Source organism: Elephantulus edwardii, unplaced genomic scaffold (genome assembly GCF_000299155.1).
Source record: "Elephantulus edwardii isolate Elephantulus edwardi_28Jun2011 unplaced genomic scaffold, EleEdw1.0 scaffold00188, whole genome shotgun sequence".
Classification (NCBI taxonomy): Eukaryota; Metazoa; Chordata; class Mammalia; order Macroscelidea; family Macroscelididae; genus Elephantulus; species Elephantulus edwardii.
Window position 1 is genome coordinate 5160938 of NW_006399938.1, and position 20280 is coordinate 5181217.

At 37.1% G+C, this 20280-nt stretch overlaps 1 protein-coding gene across 1 annotated transcript in view; it reads left to right on the plus strand.

Annotated features, from left to right (window-relative positions):
• The window catches only part of ANXA10 (annexin A10), a 157477-nt gene that overhangs the window by 121734 nt on the left and 15463 nt on the right, over nucleotides 1-20280 (plus strand). Inside the window, exons 8-11 of the mRNA XM_006896668.1 lie at nucleotides 3046-3136; nucleotides 4583-4662; nucleotides 17244-17297; nucleotides 17389-17482. Coding sequence (XP_006896730.1) covers nucleotides 3046-3136; nucleotides 4583-4662; nucleotides 17244-17297; nucleotides 17389-17482 — 319 coding nt within the window. The remainder of the gene's footprint in view (nucleotides 1-3045; nucleotides 3137-4582; nucleotides 4663-17243; nucleotides 17298-17388; nucleotides 17483-20280) is intronic.

Below are 20280 nucleotides of genomic sequence, written 5' to 3' on the forward strand. Positions count from 1 at the left end.
TTTTTTTTCCAAGATGTTAGCACTGAAAAACAAATTCAAGGCTCAAGTTGCAATACTTAAAGATGCTATACCAAAATCTTGTATGATCCAGGAATCATCAAAAGAAGATGAGAAGAGTACATGGAGTCACTGTACAAAAAAGATTTGGAGGACACAGAACCATTTCAGGAAGTAGCATATGATCAAGAACCAATGGTAGTATGGAAAGAAGTCCAAGCTGCTCTCAAGAAATTAGCAAAAAAATAAGGCCACAAGAATTGATGGAACAACAAGTGAAATATTTCAACAAACAGATGCAGCCTTAGATGTGCTCATCTGGTGGTGTGAAGAATTCTGAAGAACAACTACCTACCCAGTTGACTGAATGGATCCATGTTTAGTCTTATTCTCAAAAAAGGTGATCCAACAGAATTGAAAATTATTGAACAATATCACTATTATCACTTGCACAGAAAATTTTGTTGACAATTATCCAAAAGCATCTGGGCCAAAATATCAACAGAAACCTGCAGAAATAAAAGTTGGGTTTAGAAGAGGCTGTAGCACTAGGGACATCATTGCCAATATCAAATGAATCTTGACTGGAGGCAGAGAGTACCATAAAAATGTCTATTTGCATTTTGTCTACTAGGCAAAGACATTTGACTATGTGAATCATACCAAATTGTGGTTGACATTGAGAAAAAAGGGAATCATAGTAAATTTGATTATGCTCATGCAAAACCAAAACCTATAGCTAGACCAAGAATCTACATCTAAACATAGCTAAGGAATACTACATGGTTGAAAATAGAAGAACGGAGTGCATCAGGGATGTATCCTTTCTTTATATATTTTCAATTAATATGCTGAACAGATCATTTAAGAGGCTAGATATTATGAAGAGGATTAGTATCAAGATTCAAGGAAAAAGCAGATGACACAACCTTGCTTATTAGATGGGGGGAGTTGAAGTGTCTTCTGCAGAAAATTAAAAAACAAAACCAAAATAAAACAAAAATATGTAGAGCTTTCCATTTGGAAGGCATCTCAACTTCAAGAAAACAGAGATTGTCAACAAGGGGCCAATAGGAAGCCTCATGATGGAATGAGACAAGACTGGAGTTATTAACAATTTCATCTTGCTTGGATTCATAAACAAGACTTTTGACACCAGGAGTGAGGAAATGAAACTACAAGTTGCATTGGGAAATATCTGCTGTCAGGGATAGCTCAAGAGTGCTAAACAGAAATTATTTGACTCTAAATTCTAAGGTGTGCCTGATCTAGGCATTGGTCTTTCCAATCACTTGCTATGAATTTAAGAGCAGGACAATGAAAAGATGACAGATGAAAACTCAATGCCTTTGAGTTGTGGTACTGGAGAAGAGTATTGCACGTATCATGGACTGTCAACAGAACCACTCTGTCCTGGAGCATGTGAAGTGAGGTGGTTCTTTGGAGGCAAGGATGGTGTGACATTACTTATATAAAAAGAAAGGAAGGCAAATATAGAGACAAATGTTTATTAGTAGTTATGAGAGACAAGAGAAAAATAAAAAAGGCTTGATGAGTAAACAGTGATTGAAAAAAAATACACTGTTTTAGAGTAAAATTGCACAGCAGACTAATGTACTTTCAATAAGTTTGTATGAAGAAGGAGGAAGAGAAGGATGAGAAGAAGCAGCTACTATGATTGTACACAACCAAACAATCACCACACGGGGTTTAATTTCTTGGATAACCAATTTAAGTTCATCATTTTGTGATACCTATCAGTTAACGGCCCTAAGAATGTTTTTAGTGCTTCTATTCTACTCTTCGTTGAATAGTGTCTTGGGCCTTAAAAACTGCAAGTAGTTTTCTAACATACTAGAACTGATTTCTACTCAACTGAACCAACAAATGAAGAAGGAAAGTCAAGAAAGAAAAGTGATATAGAATGTGTGGCTAATCACTTCGACAAAAAATTATTTCACTTACTACACGATTTGGAAGAATCAGATGGTGCCTTGAACATTTTGATCAAGATGCTACATAATAAATATGATAAAAGAAGGGCATTCAGAACAGAATGCAAAATTATCATAGATTTCAGACTTCCTGAAACCTTGGAAAGGAGAGATTGACCTTCTGAAACTTGCTGTGAGATATCATTGAACTTTGAACCAAAGACATTCCTGAAGTCTCCTGAAAACCAAGCATTTTAGTTTCAGTGGTAAAAGAAAGTTTTCCTTAAATATTATGTTCTTTTAAGTACAAACCATATTTATGAGATTAAACTGACAAGAGTAAAAAGCTTAATTAAGAAAGCTAATAATTAAGAAAGACAATGAGTTTATCCATGGCAGAGGTAAAACTCAGAAAAGTAGGGTAAAAAGTTGGACAACTCAAAGAATATAAATCAGTGTCACTAAATGGTGTATGTAGAAACTTTAATTCCTTTATGTTTTGCTACCTATATTCTCAGCAACAGCAAATTGAAAAAGAGAAGCATGTTATAGCAATGACATTACATGTTGGTGTTTTAAAAATTGAAATAACTGATTGAAATTTCTAAGAATGCAGAATTTCTGAATCTTTCCTGAAGAAAGTTTATTGTCTTTAAAATCCTTATTAAATTTAGAAAAGTACATGCATATGACTGGAAGAGACCATAGGAAATACCCATTTCAAATATTTCAGCAAGTTGTATCAAATTCTATGACTAGGGAGAGGCAGAGGCAGAGGCAGGTCCCTGAAACATTGCTTTACATTTTCTGACTTCACTTCACCAAGGAAGTGAACCCAGCAACAAAATAGAAATGATCAATGTCATAGACAAACACAATGTTGAAATAGGCCTTGGTCCATGTTAAATTATAAATGTTCATATTGCTTTATTTTAATTAAAGATGTAAATTGCATATACTATTATCTGTTCAGAGTCAAAGAGAATGTAAATGGTAAAGCCAGATTTCAGATCACATCTATATCAATCCTAAATAGAGATACTCTCAAAATTCAAGGAAGATGGCCCTCATCCATAACATAATTTTTTGTTTTTCTTTCTTTTTTTCTGTCTAGGGATTAGGAAATGAAGAAAATTGCCTTATTGATATATTAGCTTCGAGAACAAATGGAGAAATTTTACAGATACGTGAAGCCTACTATTTGCGTAAGGGAATTTTCAATCATATAAGAGTAATATTATAAAATAACACACAAATATTCCAGTATGTGTATTTTAAGGATATTTTTCCCAGGGCCATGAATATTTTAAATATTACATAAGGTCAATGTACTCATTAAGTAACATTGACAGTTACTAAAAAGAAAGCAATTTTTTAGACAACCAACTTAATAAAATTTTCCAGGAAAAACTTTCAGTGTCTAAAAAGTAAATTGGTAGCATGGTAGCAGAATATGTCAGGCTGTTAAACAAAGGGTCAGCAGTTCAAATCCACTAGTGGTGAAGAAATCTGAGCAGCATTCTCGCGTATATTTACAGTACTTTTTAAGGTTATGAGTGTGAATCAACTTTAAGTATGTATGCTGGATTTTTATTTTAGGATATGTATGTTTTTAAGACAGACCAAGTGACCAGCACCACAGTTTCTGAGACATACTATATATTACTTAGGGAGGAATTAGAGATATTTAAAAAAGCAAAACAGAGTGATTTTTTAGAATTTCTTAATGTAGATAATTGAGCTCTAGTAGCCACATGGTGAGAAGCTGTAAGACAATCCCAAGGGCAGTTCAAATTCTCCAGTTGCTCCACAAGAAAAGGATGGTCAATCTCCTCCCATGTGATTTACTGCCTCTGAAAACCCACTGGAGGGTCAGCTATGGGTTGGTCTGACTTGATAGCATGTAACAATCATAAAGATAATTACATCAATTTCACAATCTTGTAATCTGCCTCATAATCACACTCTCAAGCTTTTATGCATTTTAAAAGTAGAATAAATTAGCTACTTTCATTTCAAAGTAATTTTAATTCCTTACGTTCCATTCCATTATGTATAATGTAAAATTGAATCCCAATGAAAGTGTTCCAGACAGCTTTATTATGTTTGAAAAAAAATAAGGTTTGCCCAAGGAGGATGAGTAAAGAACATCCATTACTATTTTAAATGGAGACAAAAAGCAATTGAGAAGAGTTCTAGAGTGTATTATAAATGAAATTCATAATTCAGAATTTCAAGAATTGAATATGAAATTATTCACAATGTTGTTTTTTTTAATTTTGGTTAAAAATTATAATATATATTTAAGAACAACACTTAAGTTAGTACTAGATGTCAGGTTTAATTGGTAAGTTGGTGCTGTGGAGGAGTAATTGACTCTTAGCTGACTCTTCTGAGAGTTTTCAGAGGCTATGGGAGAGGTGCATGCGAGGAGGTATCTCAGCTATCTCCCATAAAATAAGTGGTAGATTCAAACCACATGCCTTTGGATTGGTTGTGTAAATTCTTACCAAGTCAAAGATATGTCAATATGGCTGTTTTTCCTTAACTTTGTATTCATAACTAAGGAGGCAGTATCAGCATACTCAAAACACATCAATAAGTAATTCTGTAAGAAGTCTTACCTTTAAAATGTACACTTAATTTTCCAGAATACAACAGTGATCTTGAAGGGGACATTTACTCTGAGACCTCAGGACACTTCAGAGACACACTTATAAACTTGGCTCAGGTATGGTGCTCCGAAATTCACATTACTTTGTACTGCTAAAAACAAAAACAAAACAAAAAAAAACAAAACAAAACCAAAAATGGGTAAATTTCTGATTATTTTCAAATATTAAGAAACAATAGAGGTTGTTAAGGAAGAAATGGAACTCATGCACTTTTAACTTGTTAGTTAAATTTGTATCATCTAGGCTGCAACACTTCCATGATACATCTTCAAGGATATGAACATGTACGGCTAAGCACAATTGATAACAGTGCATCTCAATTCCAAAATCAATCCCCATAATAGTCTATGTGTTTCCTACTGCCAAGGGGCCCTTTAGAGTAGTGAGAGAAGACATTCACCCTGAAACCCACAGCGTCCCTTTTCAGCAGGAAGTAGTTAAGAGAATACACCATCCCCTTTTCCTTATGAATCAGGATGAAGTCTCTCTCAGGGAGGAGTGATAGGGAATGGCAAGGGACACACTGACGAAGGAGATTAATCAGAACTGGCTCTGACAAGCACTGTGGCAATTGGACAATTAAAACAGACATGGGGGGGCGAAGAATAACGAACTGGGGAGGAGGGTGGAGAAAACAGTGCAACAATGAATGAATGAAAACCCAAAATCTCTGTAAATGTTCATTAAAACTAATAAAATTTAATAATAATAATAAAAAATCACCATAGTAGGCATTGGGGAAATTAAATGGATTGGTATGGAACATTCTGAATCAGATAATCATATTATTATTAGTTATTATCATGTTGACTGCTACTCATAGCAATTCGGTGGACAAGAGATCTGAACCGTCTACTATCCTCAGACTGCCCAACACAGAATAGCCCATTGCAGCAATCACCCCATCAATCTACCTTGTTGAGGGTCTTCTAATCCACTGACTCTTCACCCTTCCCAGCATCATGTCCTTCTCCAAGAAATAGCCCTTCCTATCAACATGCCCAAACCATGTGAGACAAAGTCTTATCTCTCTTGCCTCTAAAGAGCATTCTGGCTGCACCCTCTCCAAGACTTATCTGTTTGTTCTCTTGGCTGTTCATGGGATATTCATTGTTCTTCACCAACACCACAGCTTAAAGGCATCATCCCAGCTTTCAAATACATAACAAGTGATTGCCTTGAATTAGACACCATTAGTCCTCAAACTGATATCATTACTCTGCAATAATTTGGAAAAGTCCCTAATTTCAAATTTTCCCAGTGCAATGCATCTCTTTTTCCTTATTGCTGGTACCAAGACTGATAAATGTGGATCCAAGAAAGATGAAACTGTTGACACTTCCAATCTCATCACCATCAATCAAGATGTTGCCTATCAATCCAATGGTAAGAATCTTTATTTTCTTGACATTAAGATGCAATCCATATGGAAAGATTCATTCCTTGATCTTCTGTAACAAGTGCTTCAAGTCCTCTCAACTCTCAGCAAGCAAGATTGTGTCATCTGCATAATGCAGGATATTGATGAGTCTCCCTTCAATCCTGATTCCACACTCATCTTCATACAGTTCAGCTTCTTGAATAAGTTAAGCATACTGATTGGATAGGTAAGGAGAGAGACTGCAACCCCACCACACTCCCTTCTCAGTTTTAAACTATATAATGGTACCCTGCTACACTCACAAAACAGCTCCTTATCCAAATGCAGATTCCACATGAGCACAATTAAATGCTCTGAGACTCCCAATCAAGCCAAAACAAAAGTATGCTGAAGTAAAAGAGTTGAACAGAAGATTTCAAAGGGGAGCTTAGGAGGACATATAATGGAATATGCAGAAAGCTGGAATTGGAGAATAAAAAGTGAAGAACTCACTCTGCGTTTCTCAAGCAGAGAAAACTGAAAAATTTAAGTCTTCTACTGCAATATTGAAAGATGCTATGGGTAATATATGATGATGGAAGGAATATACACAATTGTTGTACAAGAAAGAACTCACTGACACTGAAAAATTTTAGGAAGTACCATATGAGCAGGAGCCAATGGTCATGAACAAGGAAGTGGAATCTGCATTGAAGGTATTGACAAAAAAATAAGGCCTCAGGAATTGATGGGATACCAACTGTCTTGTTCAATTAACAGGCATAGCCTTGGATGTACTCACCAGTCTATGCCAGAAAGTTTGGAAGACAGCTGTCTATACAACATATTGGAAGAGGTTCATATTTGTTCCTATTCCCAAGAAAGGTGACACAACTGAATGTGGAAATAATATGAAACAATATCATTAATATCACATGTGAGCAAAATATTGCTGAAGATAATTTAAAAAATGGCTAGAAAAGTACAGAGATAGGGAACTTCCAGAAGTTTGAGAAGGTTTTAGAAGAGGCCATGGCACCAGGTATATCACTGCTGATGTCAGATAGATCTTGGCTAAAAGTGAGGAATATCAGAAGAATGTCTATTTGTTCTTTATTGACTACGCAAAGGCATTTAACTTGTGGTTAACAACAGACTGTAGCTAATTTTGAAAAGAATGGGACTCCAGAACACTTAATTATCCTTATAGAAACCTATATTTGGACCAGGAAGTAGTCCTCAGAACAGAGTAGGGAAACATTGTCTGGTTCAAAATCAGGAAATGTGTATGTCAGGGATGTATCCTATTTCCATACTTTTCAATCTATATTTGGAGGCTGGGAACTATGAGGGGGAATGTGTCATCATAATGTCCTTTTCCTAAGACTCACTTTCTTGATAGCATATCCAAAGTATGTGAGAGAATGACCCCGATTGTTATTTGGATAAATAAATTTGGAAAATTGAGAAAAATATGCAAAATGAGTTAGGAATTTAGGAGAGAAAAAAAATCCACTACTTCTGATCACTATCTGTGTACACTATAGCAGAGAGAGGATCCTAAGTATTTCACAACTAATAAATATATTTTACAATTTAATTCCTTCAATAAGTGCTCCTTTTGATTGATGTTAGACGCCGTTGAGTTGGTTCTCATCATTATCATACTTTGTTTTCATAGTTCTCATAGTCTCATAGTGACAGTATGTACAATAGGACAAAATATTACTTGTTCTTGTGTTATTCACACAGTTGATGCAGTGTTAGAGCACATTATTAGACCAACTGTGTTAACCTATCTGGTTGAGAAGCTTTGTCTTTTTCAATGATTTTCTTTACCAAACATGATGTCCTGGTCTAGTGACTGGACCCTCCTAATAGAATATCCAGATCATGCAAGAAAAAAAACTCATGTTATCATATTTTCTAATGACCATTGCTACCTGTACCTCTGATACAGATATGTTTATTCTTCTAAAAATTCACAGCATATTTAATATTCTTCATCAATGCCATATTCTAAAAGCATCATTCTTCCTCTACTTTCCTTATTCGTTGTCCAGCTTTTGCAAGCATATGAAACAATTGAATATCTCACTGTGGTCAAGTGCACCGAAATCCTCAAAGTAACATCTTTACATCTTTGGTTTGCAACACTTTAACAAAATATTTTGCAGCAGATTTGTCTGTTGTTGTTTGTGCCATCAGGTAGGAGCCATCTGATAGCTGAACCTTCAGTGACGTCACGGAGAATGTTAACTGCATGGGAGAAGATTGCCCATTCTTCTCCCTAAGAGCAGCTGGTAGATTTGAAACATATGCCTTTGGGATTGCAGTGTAGCTCCTTACTGTTATTCCCCTAGAGCATTCACTACATTGGGGATCCAAATAAAATTAAATTAGCAACAATTTCAGCATTTTCTTAATTTACAAGATTTTTCTCATCAAGCAACATCAAACTAAAGCTGTTAACTATCTCAATCTCTTCAACATCTTTCATGATACTGCCAATCAGCCCAGTGGTGAGAATCTGTTTTCTTGATGTTGAGCTTCAATCCATATTGAAAGCTGCAACCCTTGACCCTTTGTAGCGAAAGCTTCATGTTCTCCTCAGTTTTAGCAAGCAAGGTTCTCCTCCTCATAGAGTTTAGCCTCATGGATTATCTATTCTGTTTGCAGATTGAAAAGGTACGGAGATAGGACACATCCCTGGAGTAAACCATTCCCAATTTTAAACCCTGCAGTATTTCCTTGCTCTGTTCTGACAACTGCCTCCTTCTCCAAGGATAGGTTTTGAGTAAGCACAATCAAGTGTTCTGGGATTCCCATTCTTCTCAGAGTCAGCCACAGTTTATTGTAATCCGCACAATCAAATGCCTTTGCATAGTTAATGAAACACAGACAGTGTCAAGATATCTGGAGGACAACCACCTTCCAAAGTGACTGCAAGAGATCTATATTTGTTTCCAAAGAAAGATGACCCAAGAGAGGATAGAAATTATTGAACAATATCATTAATGGCACATGAAAGGAAGGTTCTACTGAAAATTATCCAAATACGACTGGAACAGCACATCAACAGAGAATTGCCAGATGTGCAGGCTGGCTTTAGAAGAGGCCGTGGTACTAGGGCTACAATAGCTAATGTTAGATCTATCATGCAGAGTACCAGAGGAATGTTTTTCTGTGTTTCATTGACTATGCAAAGACATTTGACACATGTATTACCCAGTATTTATATAATTACATTTGGTGTGAAGAAAAACACATATTTTTCATCTTGATATTATTGTATTTTCATCTTGACCTTATGGTTGCTTGTCCTTGGACTTGTCATATCATCTTCTTTTCTTAAGCTCAGTATCCTCCGAATGCTAATAGTTCACAATTCTTGAGTTGTTATAATGATGTTCTCTACATCTCAACCTGTCTTCACTTTTAGAATCAAAGTAGAGGCTATGAATGACTTTGAACATTTAACATTATTTTTGTATGTATGAATGAACAGAGATGGGTGGATTGCAGCCTAAGAGCCTCAACATTTCTATTCACAAAATGGAAAGTGTTCAAAATCTCTGCTTTGATTTCTAAAATGGGATATAATTCATTTAATCTGTAAACTCTTTCCAACAGGAGTATTTCTAACAGGGAAACAACTCAGGCCACATACATTCTACCTAAAATTCAATGTCAAGCATTAAATTGATTCATAATCCCTCCCGAGTTTGGTTTTAGTAAGCTCGATTTACATACTCTGGTGGTTTAGTGGTAAGAAGCTACAATGCAGTCCCTAAGACATGAGGTTCAAGGCCATCAGTTGCTCCACAGGAGAAGGATAAACAATCTCCTCCTGTGTGATTAACAGACTCTGAAAACCCACTGGTTTCAGCTATGGGTCTGATCTAACTCTGTGTTACATAACAACAATTGTTGTTAAATGCCATCGAGTCGTAGGAGACTCATATCGATCCTATGAATGAAAGTCCTCAACACTTGCATGACTTTCATCCTTTATCCAGGTTCATAGGGTTTCTGAAGGCAAGCTATTATGGAAGTGGATGACACTCCTGCTTTCAAGCTTATTTTAATCAGGGAGCTCCACCAAACACTGTCCACTGTGGGTAACCATTATTGCATTTGACACATCAGTGTAACAGTGTTCAGTTTCACAGCAACCACAAGTTACCTCTTTAGAGCAAGTGCACACACCAGGGTCATACAGCCTACAAGGATGTTTGATGAAAAACAATTAAAAACAGGCCTGAGGGCCATGAATTAGAATCACCAACCAGTCTTTGGCTTGGTATTATCACTTTCGATCCACTAGGCCAACTGGTCTCTCTCTATGTTGTTAAGTGCCTCCGAGTCGTAGGCAACTCATAGGCACCCTATGAATGAAAGTCCTCAACACTTGTGTGGTTTTCATCCTTTCTCCAGGTTCATAGAGTTTTCAGTGGCAAGCTTTAACAACAATTACAAACTAGTAAAAAATTCACAATTTCAAGAATTAAGTAACGTGTACAAATCACACTAAAGGTGTTAAATGTTTTCCATTGAGAGAGAAAGAGTAAAAACTATTTAATTAAATTTTTACATCTCATACTTTTTTTCTGAATTCTCGTCAGAATTTCTCCAACGTATTCAGAGTAGGATATCAGAACTAAGGATGTTCTTGCCATCAACTTTCAGGAATCATATAGAACATATATATTCCAAACATTTTCAGTAAAATGTCAGTTCAAGAGAACTGAGGAAAAAAGCACATTGTCTACTCACTTACGTCATTTCTCTGATATTTATATCAGTTAAAACTAGCTAACTGTAGTTAAGCATACCCTATCTGGGGCCGTCCTTTATATAACAAACTATACTAGAGTGGTCTGTCATCCTTAGTTATTCTCCAGCTCTCTGATGCATAGCAAGTAATTGTGAAGACCATGGCCTGGATCAGGCACACCTTGGTCTCTGGAATGACTCTGTTGCTTTTTAGCACTCTGGAGAGGTCACTGACAGCAGATTTTCTCAATGCAATTCATCTTTGATTTTCTGACTGCTGGTGCCAAGAGTGTTTGTTGATTGTGGAGTTAAGCAAGCTGAAATTGTTAACAACCTCAATCTCTTCTCTATCCTTGAAGATGCTGCCAGTTGGTTCTGCAGTAGAGTCTTTGTTTTCTTGATAATTAACTTCATTCCAAATTGAAGACTCTAGTCCTTGACCTTTTTCAGCAAATGTGCCAGGGCCTCCTCATTTTCAGCAAGCAAGGCTCTGTCATCTGCATAATGTAGGTTGTTGATGAGTCTTCCTCCAATCTTGATGCCACATTTTTTCTCATAAAGTCCAGACTCTGAATGGGTCTGTCCTGCATATAGATTGAAAAGGTTTGGAAACAGGAGCTATGCAAAGTTTCCTTTTTTTGTTCTAAGGACTGTGTCCTGGTTTAAGCATAAGTTTTGCATAAGCCCAATCACATCAAGGGTTCTGGGATTCCCATTCTCCCCAATTTAGTCACAGTTTGTTGTGATCCACACAGTCAAATGCCTTTGAATAGTAAATGAAACACAGATAGATATTTCTCTGATAATCTTTGCTTTCTGTCAAGATTCATCTGGCATTGATGATAAGTGTCTCTAGTGCCACAACTACATCTAAATTCAGCTCTTATTTCTGGTAGTCCTCTGTCAATATATTGTTCCAGTTGTTTTTGGAATATCTTCAGTAGAATTTTACTTGTGTGTCATATTAGTGATATTGTTTAATAATTTTCACCCTCTATCAGGTCACCCTTTTTTAGGAATGGGATTAAACATGGCTCTCTTCCAGTCAGTTGGCCAGATAATTTTGTTGTCCTCTAGATTTCTTAGCACAATCTGGACAATGACTAAGGATGACAGAAGAAGAATTGATACATTTAAGTTATGATACTACAAAAGAGCTTTGAACATGCCATGGACCACCAAGAAAACAAATAGGTCTATCTTGGAGACAGTAAAACCAAGTTTTCCTTGGAGGCTAGGATTTTGAAGCCCCATCTCACATATTTTGGGCATGTGGCCAGGAAGGACCAGTCCTTGGAGAAGGACATCATGCTCAGAAGGGTAGAGGGAGATCCCAGGAGAGGAAGATCCTGGATGAGATGGATCGATACAGTAAGTGAGGCAATGGAGGTAAGTGTGTCAGAGTCAATAAGACTGGCTCAGGACAGGGTAGGATTCAGATCTGTTGTAGATAGGGTTGCTATGAGTCACAGGAGACTCGATAGCCTGTGACGGCGGCATTCTAGACTCGTTGTTGTTTTTGTTGTTGTTGTTGTTGTTGTTGTGTACTGTCAAATTGGAACCGACCCATAGCTTACCCTCTGGTGGGTTTTCAGAGGCAGTGTAAATTGTACAGGAGGAGATTGTCCATTCTTCTCCCACAAAGCAGCTGGTGGTCTCAAACCATGTGCCTTCAGGATTGAAACATACTTTTTGCCACTAGGCCACCAGAGCGCCCTTACTAGACTCTACTTTGTGTAAATATCTAAAAGACAAAAGTATTTATTCACATTTTTTCAATAAAATGATCTACTAAAAGTGCTTCTGAAAACTAATTTTTGGAAGATTAAGTTTTGGAAGATAAAATAAAATGGAAAATACTTTAAGTTAAATATTCAAAGCCATAAGAATCCCCAAAAATATTTAATGTGTGCAAAAATGGAGAAAAAGAATAAAATTACAAAATCTTAATGTATTTTCTACTGACTTTATAAGGAGAAATGTTTATATAGCTAAATATTGTACTTGGAAAATCACTGACGATACCTGTATGATCCAGAATATATTTCTACATCTATTCTTGTGAGGGTATGTTTGAAAATGATGGGCACAATACATAAAGAAGAAGAAGGAAAATAGTAGTAGCCTGTAGAAACCATCTAATGAATATGTATAAGGGAAGGAGAAGTGAAATCTTACAGATGAGTCAAATACGAAGGCTCACTAGGATAAGTTTGAATTATTTGATAAATGGAGTAGTACAAAAATAGTAGCATATTTTAAAAACTATATATGTGTGTGTGTGTATAATCATGAGGTATTTGGCATAGTAAAACTATAGAAAGGGATTTGAAAAATGAGTGGAAGATATTTTTCATTATCTTATTTCTTTTGATAAAGATAAGAAATTACGATGACCAAGTCATAAGAAATCTAATCATCAATCTTCTCTAATAGTGGAATAACATTGGAAAATTAATTTCTAAGGTTTATTTATTTTACTTGATACCACAACCAACACATCATTGTTGTTGTTACGTGCTGTTGAGTCATCTGTGACAGCAGCTCTGAACTTTGCACTGTACTGAGCCAATCTCATCATCTCTGACAGACCTAATCCCATTTCTCCAGTCACTGTGTCAATCCATCTCATCCTGAGTCTTTCTCTCCATTCACCCTTCCAAGCATGATGTTCTTCTCCAAGGACTAGTCCCTCTTGGCCATGTGCCCAAAGTATGTGAGATAGAGCTTCAGAATACTTGCCTCCAGGAGGAGCTTGGGTTCACCCTCTATAGGACTGATCTGTTTATTCTCCTGGCAGTCATCACAACTCTTTTCTAGCATCACACCACAAAAGTATTGACTCTTCTTCTATCATAATTAGTAATTTTCCAGCTCTTTGATGCATGGTAATTAATTACAAAGACCATGGCCTATATCAAGCACACCTTAGTCACTAGACTGACATCATTGCTCTTCAGTAATCTAGAGAAGTCCCTGACTACACAGACTTTCCCAGTGTAATTTATCTCTTGATTTCTTGACTCCTGGTGCCAAGAGTGTTGATTGTGGAACCAACAAAGCTGATTTTTTTTGGGCGGGGGAGTTTGCATGAGTCCAATTTTATTGAAAGCAAAATAAACACAATACATAAAAATATACAAACTCCAGAAATCTGATTGGTAAAAATTGGTCCCAAATTATGCTTGGTGTATAAAGAAATTTAATTTTTTGCGTGTGTGCCATCAAGTCAGAATTGGTCCATGACTGACCCTTTCTCTGGTGGTTTTTCAGAAGTGGTTAATTTCACAGGAAGACCATTTGCCCATCCTTCTCCCATGGAGCAGCTGGCATTCTTGAACTATGAGCCTTTAGAATTGCAGTGCAGCTTTTTGCTACCATGTCAACATAGCTCTACTAGAAAGACTTAGAAATGGTAGCAGGGTTTGAAGGGCCTTTGTGATTAATTTTGTACAATTTACTCTGCTTTATGGATGGGGTGACCATGTACAAATTTGGCCTGTCGCACTTAACAATAAAACATTTTTAAAAAACATGGTTCTTGAACATTTATAAAAATAGCGTCAGTGAATACAAGGAGAAATCTATATGTTCTTATCTGAGGGATATTCTGCCCACAATACTATCTTTTCTCCTCACGTCACTTCAGCCGAGTTTTAAAGGCTGATGTTTGGATCAAGTCACCAAAATAAGCAGTGATTGTCTTCAACTTATTGTTAACAAAATTTTGCTCAATATCTACTTTTCCATCTCCTGCTAAGGATGTCACCTGGTTAATATTAGCATTTCTTGGAAGAAAATAAACAATGTTTTTAGTAATCGCCTTGGAATGTCGGAAAATTTCAAAGACATCTGGATGCATCATCTTCTTAATGTCAAAGAGCTTTACAGTGATATAGTCTGGGCCTCCCCAGGGAGGGCTGAGAAACATGACATCTCCCTTTAATTAAGATGCCAGCAGCAGGAAATCACCACAGATAAATTCAATCTTGTCTGCTACTCCATAAATGCCTGCACTGTGGCACGCTAAGTCAATATTCACAGGATCAATATCAATGGAAATCACTTTCTTTCCCTTTAAAGCAAATTGAATGGTGTTTCCTACATCTCCACAGAACCCGTCTATGATGACATCACAGTCTCAATCTTTTCTCTGTCTGTGATGAAGTTGCCAATTGGACCAGTGGTGAGAACCTTTGTTTTCTTGACATTGAGCTTCCATCATCTTGAAGACTATACAGTCTTTGACCTTCTTGCAGTATATGCCTCATGTCCTCCTCAGTTGCAGCAAGTAAGGCTGTGTCATCTGCATAACAGAGGTTGTTGATGAGTCTTTCTCCAATGCTGATATCACATTCCTTCTCATAAAGTTCAGCCTCCAAATGATCTTTTCTGCATACAGATTGAAAGGGTATGGAGTTCTGGTGGTCTAGTGGTAAGAATTTATGCTGCAATCCCAGAGGCATGTGGTTTGAATCCACCAGCTGCTCCATAGAAGAAGGATGAGCACTCTTCTCCTGTGCAATTAACTGTCTCTGAAAACCTGCTGGAGGGTCAGGTATGGATTGGTTCTTACGCGGCAGTACACAATAACAAAAACACCAATAGTATCAGCAGTCAAGAAATCAAAAGACATTTTGCATTGGGGAAATATGCTGTATCTTTATACAGTTCTAAATATTAGGGGAATTATCCAAGCCATATTTTCAATTGTTTCCTATGCATCTTAAAGTTGAAAAACTAATTAGCATGATAGAAAAAGAATACATTTGAATTGTAATTTTGGTGAAGAGTATTAAATATAAATAGTCAAAAGAACAAATACGTCTTGAATGAAGTACAATCAGAGTGCTCCTTAAAGGCAAGGATGGTAAAATTTTATATAAATAACTTTGGACATATCTTCAGGAGAAACCAGTCTCTGAAGACATCACACTGGGAAAAGTTAAGAGTCAGTGAAATAGAGGAAAATTCTTAACAAAATGGATTGACACAGTGAGCATACAATGAATTGAAGCACAGCAGAGATCATGAAGTTGGCACAAAATAGAATAATGTTCAGATCTGTTGTTCACAGGGTTACTATGAGTCATAGTAGATTTCATGGCAACTAATAAACAGCAACATTTCTTTTAATCTGCACAGTAAGGGAGGGCTGCACAATGCCTATGATCTTTATACCTCAAAAATGTCTTGATTTGAAAATAAAATAGAATGGCAGGAAATTGCCCATATCTCTTTGGAAGATCAGCTCCTGGAACCACTCAAGTGCTTTAGATGTCCAAAATACCTGTATTTCTCAAATATCTATTATCAAAACATGCAGCTTGTTAATTTATAGTACTTTTTGATGTCTCTGTCTCCTTAGATCCAAGTAACTTTTACGATGTTTTAGCACTGTTCTGTTCTTACAGGAGCTGAAAGACTCCACCAAGATTTAGCTATATTTCACACAGCTGTAGCTGAGTTGTCTACATGGTAGCCCTGGGAACTCTGTCGCTGCCATAGTCATAAACAACTCCAACTGAAATCTCCTCTTCTTATACTTTCAGCTAGAAAGTGGATTACTCCAGTTGGAGTAAAATGAAGCCCAGTCCTCTGACTAGATATTAATTTCAAGGAAATAGTATCCAGGTCTTTGCTTTATCCAGTCTTGTTCTATCACCAAGTTCATTAAATATGGCTAGTTTTGGTTTTGGGGTGTTGTTCTTTGGTTTTGTTTTGTTTTTTCATCTGAGAAGATAGGATAGAAGCCATCATGTTCTCAAATATTCTTTTCAGAGTAGTGAAAGGAAAGCCAAACCAAAACAAATGAATAACATGAACCCCAAATTATCTAAACTAAATAAAGAAAATGTCTGTCCAGATCTTGACCTAATTAAAAAGGTTAATATCGCCGAGTGTCTTCTTTTCTTACCTCTTTCCCATACTCACTGGGACCACAGGGTCTCAACCTTTTTGTCCTCTTTTTAAAACGCTATGATTAACTCACAGGTGTATGTTCTTTATATTTCATGGCAGACAAGGATTTAAGAAATCTCATTCTGCAAAGTATGGGTTTGCTGCATAAATCCCATTTTGCAAGTTAGAGACTGAATGTTTATTCATGGTTTTTGGGTGTTTTGGTTTTTTTTTCTTTTCATTTTTTTTCCTGATGATGTTAAATCTCATTGGCAACATATTGTCGTCAATGAATAGTCAAGTGCAAGATGAAAAAGATACCACAAAGAAAATTGAAAAAGTAGACCATATCTCAATGTATTTCAATGATCATCTTCAATGCAAAAAACAAAAATTTAAAACATAAAAAGAAACACATCTTGTGCACTATTTCCTAAAGTATTCAAGAAACCAAAATTGCTCTAGTTCAGATAATAATAAACTTCCTCAGGAATTACCAATGTATCTAATGGTTGACAAACTTTTGTCGTAATAGTGCATTGAGATGTGGGGTTTTCAGATAAGGATACTGATGAAAGAAAACCTGTGTTTCCTTCTCAGGGAACCAGAGAAGAAGGATATGCAGACCCTGCTATGGCTGTTCAAAACGCAATGGTAACTATAACCGGTTTTCTCGCTGTTAGAATCTTTGTAAAACAGCTCTGGGCTGGTTCTAGTGCTACTTCCTGGCCATATTATGTTTCAGGTGCTGTGGGAAGCCTGTCAGCAGAGGACAGAAGAACACAGAGTCATGCTGCAAGTGATCCTGTGCAGCAAGAGCTACCAGCAGCTGAATCTGGGTAATTAATAACCAGGTGTCTTTCCAGCTGCTCAGCTGATCAAATTCAATTCAATTCATTGCTGTTGAGTTGGTACCACCTCATAGGTCCCCAACAAGTTTTCAGAGTATCGAAATTGCACAGGAGGAGATTGTCTATCTTTCTCCCAGAGAGAAGCAGTGGACTCAAACTGAAGGAGAGGTACAGACTTTGAGGTAGAACACAATGTCACCAAAGCTCCATACACAACTGATAGTATATAATAAAAAGCAACTTTCTAATTCACACAAAATAAAATATTGTAGGAAGTATTACAAAAGAAGGGAGACTATGTCAAATGATCTTCATTTTAATATCTTTATAGAGATGTTATTTGTGTCTGTGCTGTAGAGTTTGAACCAACCCAGAGCTAACACCCTAGTGGGTTTTCAGAGACAGTTAATTGCATGGTAGAAAATTGTCCATCTTTCTTCTGTGAAGCAGTTGGTAGATTTTAATTGCATGTAACTCTTCATCATAAGCCACCAGAGCTTATGTCTCCTTTAGTGATATTACTGAGAAGAACAATTTTTAATCTGTATTTTTTTAAAATTTATTTTTAATTATTAAGTCAGCACGGGATGACAAAGTAAAATATTACAATGAACTGTGCAAGGAGCTGGAGTCAGAAAATCAAAAGGACTGAACTCACTCAGCATTTCTTAAGCTCAAGAACCTGAAGAACAAATTGAAACCTCGAGTTGCTATAATTAAAGATGCTTTAGGCATAATATTAAATGAGCCAGGAAGTATTAAAAGAAGATGGAAAGACTATATTGAGTCACAATGTCAAAAGGAATTGACAGACACGGAGAATTTCATGAAACAATATATGAGCAAGAGCCTATGGTGATGAAGGAAGAATTCACACTGCTTTGAAGTAAATAGCAAAAAATAAGGCTTCAGGAATAGATGGTATACCAATTGACATAATTCAGCTAACAGATGCTGCTCTGGATGTGCTCATCAAGTTGTGCCAAGAAATCTGGAGAACAACCACTTGGCCAAATGACTGGAAGAGATCTATATTTGTTCCCATTCCAAAGAAGGGTGACCCAACAGAGTGTGGAAACCATAGAACAATATTAATGATTTCACATGCAAGCAAGATTCTACTAAAGATTATCCAAAAACAACTGAACAGCACATCAGCAGAGAACTACCAGAAGTCCAGGGTGAGTTTAGAAGGGGTCGTAGTACTAGGGATATATTGGAGCTGATGTTAGATTGATGTTAGCTGAAAGCAGGGAATAGCAGAAGAATGTCTATCTGAGCTTCATTGGTTATGCAAAGGCATTTGACTGTGTGGATAATAACAAACTGTGGCTGACTCTGAGAAGAATGGGAATCCCAGAACTCTTGATCGTGCTAATGAGAAACCTATAATTGGACCAAGAGGCAGTCATCAGAACAGAACAAGGAAACACTGCATGGTTCAAAATTGGGAAGGGCATACGCCAGGTATGTGTCCTATCTCCAGACCTTTTAAACCTGTATTCAGAACAGATCATCCAGAAGGCTGGGCTCTATGAGGAGAAATGTGGCATCAGGATTGGAGGAAAATCTATGAACAATCTGCCTTATGCAGATGACACAACCCTGCTTACTGAAACTGAGGAGGACCTGAAGCACTTGCTCCAGAGGGTCAAGGACTGAAGCCTTCAATTTGGATTGAGACTCAATGTCAACAAGATGAAGATTCTCACCACTGGACCAACTGGCAGCATCAGGATGGATGGTGAAGAGATTGAGATTGTTCACAGCTTTAGTCAGCTTGGCTCCACAGTCAACACCCTTGGCACCAACAGCCAGGAAATTAAAAGACGTATTGCAATGGGAAATTCTGCTGTTAGGGGTCTCTCTAAAGTACAGAAGAGCAGTGGCAGTGGTGTCTCTATGGACACTAAGATGCATCTGATACAGGCCATGGTCTTTGCAATCACTTGTTATGCATCAGAGAGCTGGACAATGACTAGGGAGAATAGAAGGAGAGCTTTGGTGTTGGAGAAGAGTATTGAGGGTACCGTTGACTGCTAAGAAAACAAACAAATTCATTCTGGAGAGGGTTAAACTGGGCTGCTTCTTGGAGGCAAGGATTCTGAGGCTTCATCAGACGTACTTGGGTCATGTTGTAAGGAGAGGCCTGTTCTTGGAGAAGGATATCATGCTTGGGAGGGTGGAGGGCAGGCACAGGAGGGGAAGGCTCTCCAGCAGATGGATGGATTCAGTGACTGGGGTAATTGGGTTGGGTGTGTCGGAGACAGTGATATTGGCACAGGACAGAGCAGAGTTTAGGTCTGTTGTACATATGGTCGCTATGAGTTGCAAGCAACTCAACGGCACATAGCAACAACAACAACATTATTAATTTCAATGAAAATTTACATAGACTTTGGATTTCCATTCATTCATTGTCGCACTTCTCTCCCCTCCCAACCCTCCCCCTAGTACACTACCATTTTGGAAAATTAAAAGAAAAAATAATTCATTGTCTTACAATCTCTCCCCCCCTAGGTCCACTCCACTATGCAGCCTTCACTCTGGACTCCTGTTTTGACAAAAATACCAAATAACATAACCCTTTAAAACAGTTTTCTCCCTCATCTGTTTCAACACAGTATACATATTGAACCCATCAGACCTGTTTTACAACATTGGCACCATGCAGTATTTGTCCTTTTGTGACTGAGATACTTCACTCAGAATAATGTCCTCCAGGGTCACCCATTTTGAATAATATTGCATGAGTTCCTTGGTTTTCAATGCAGCATAGTATTCCA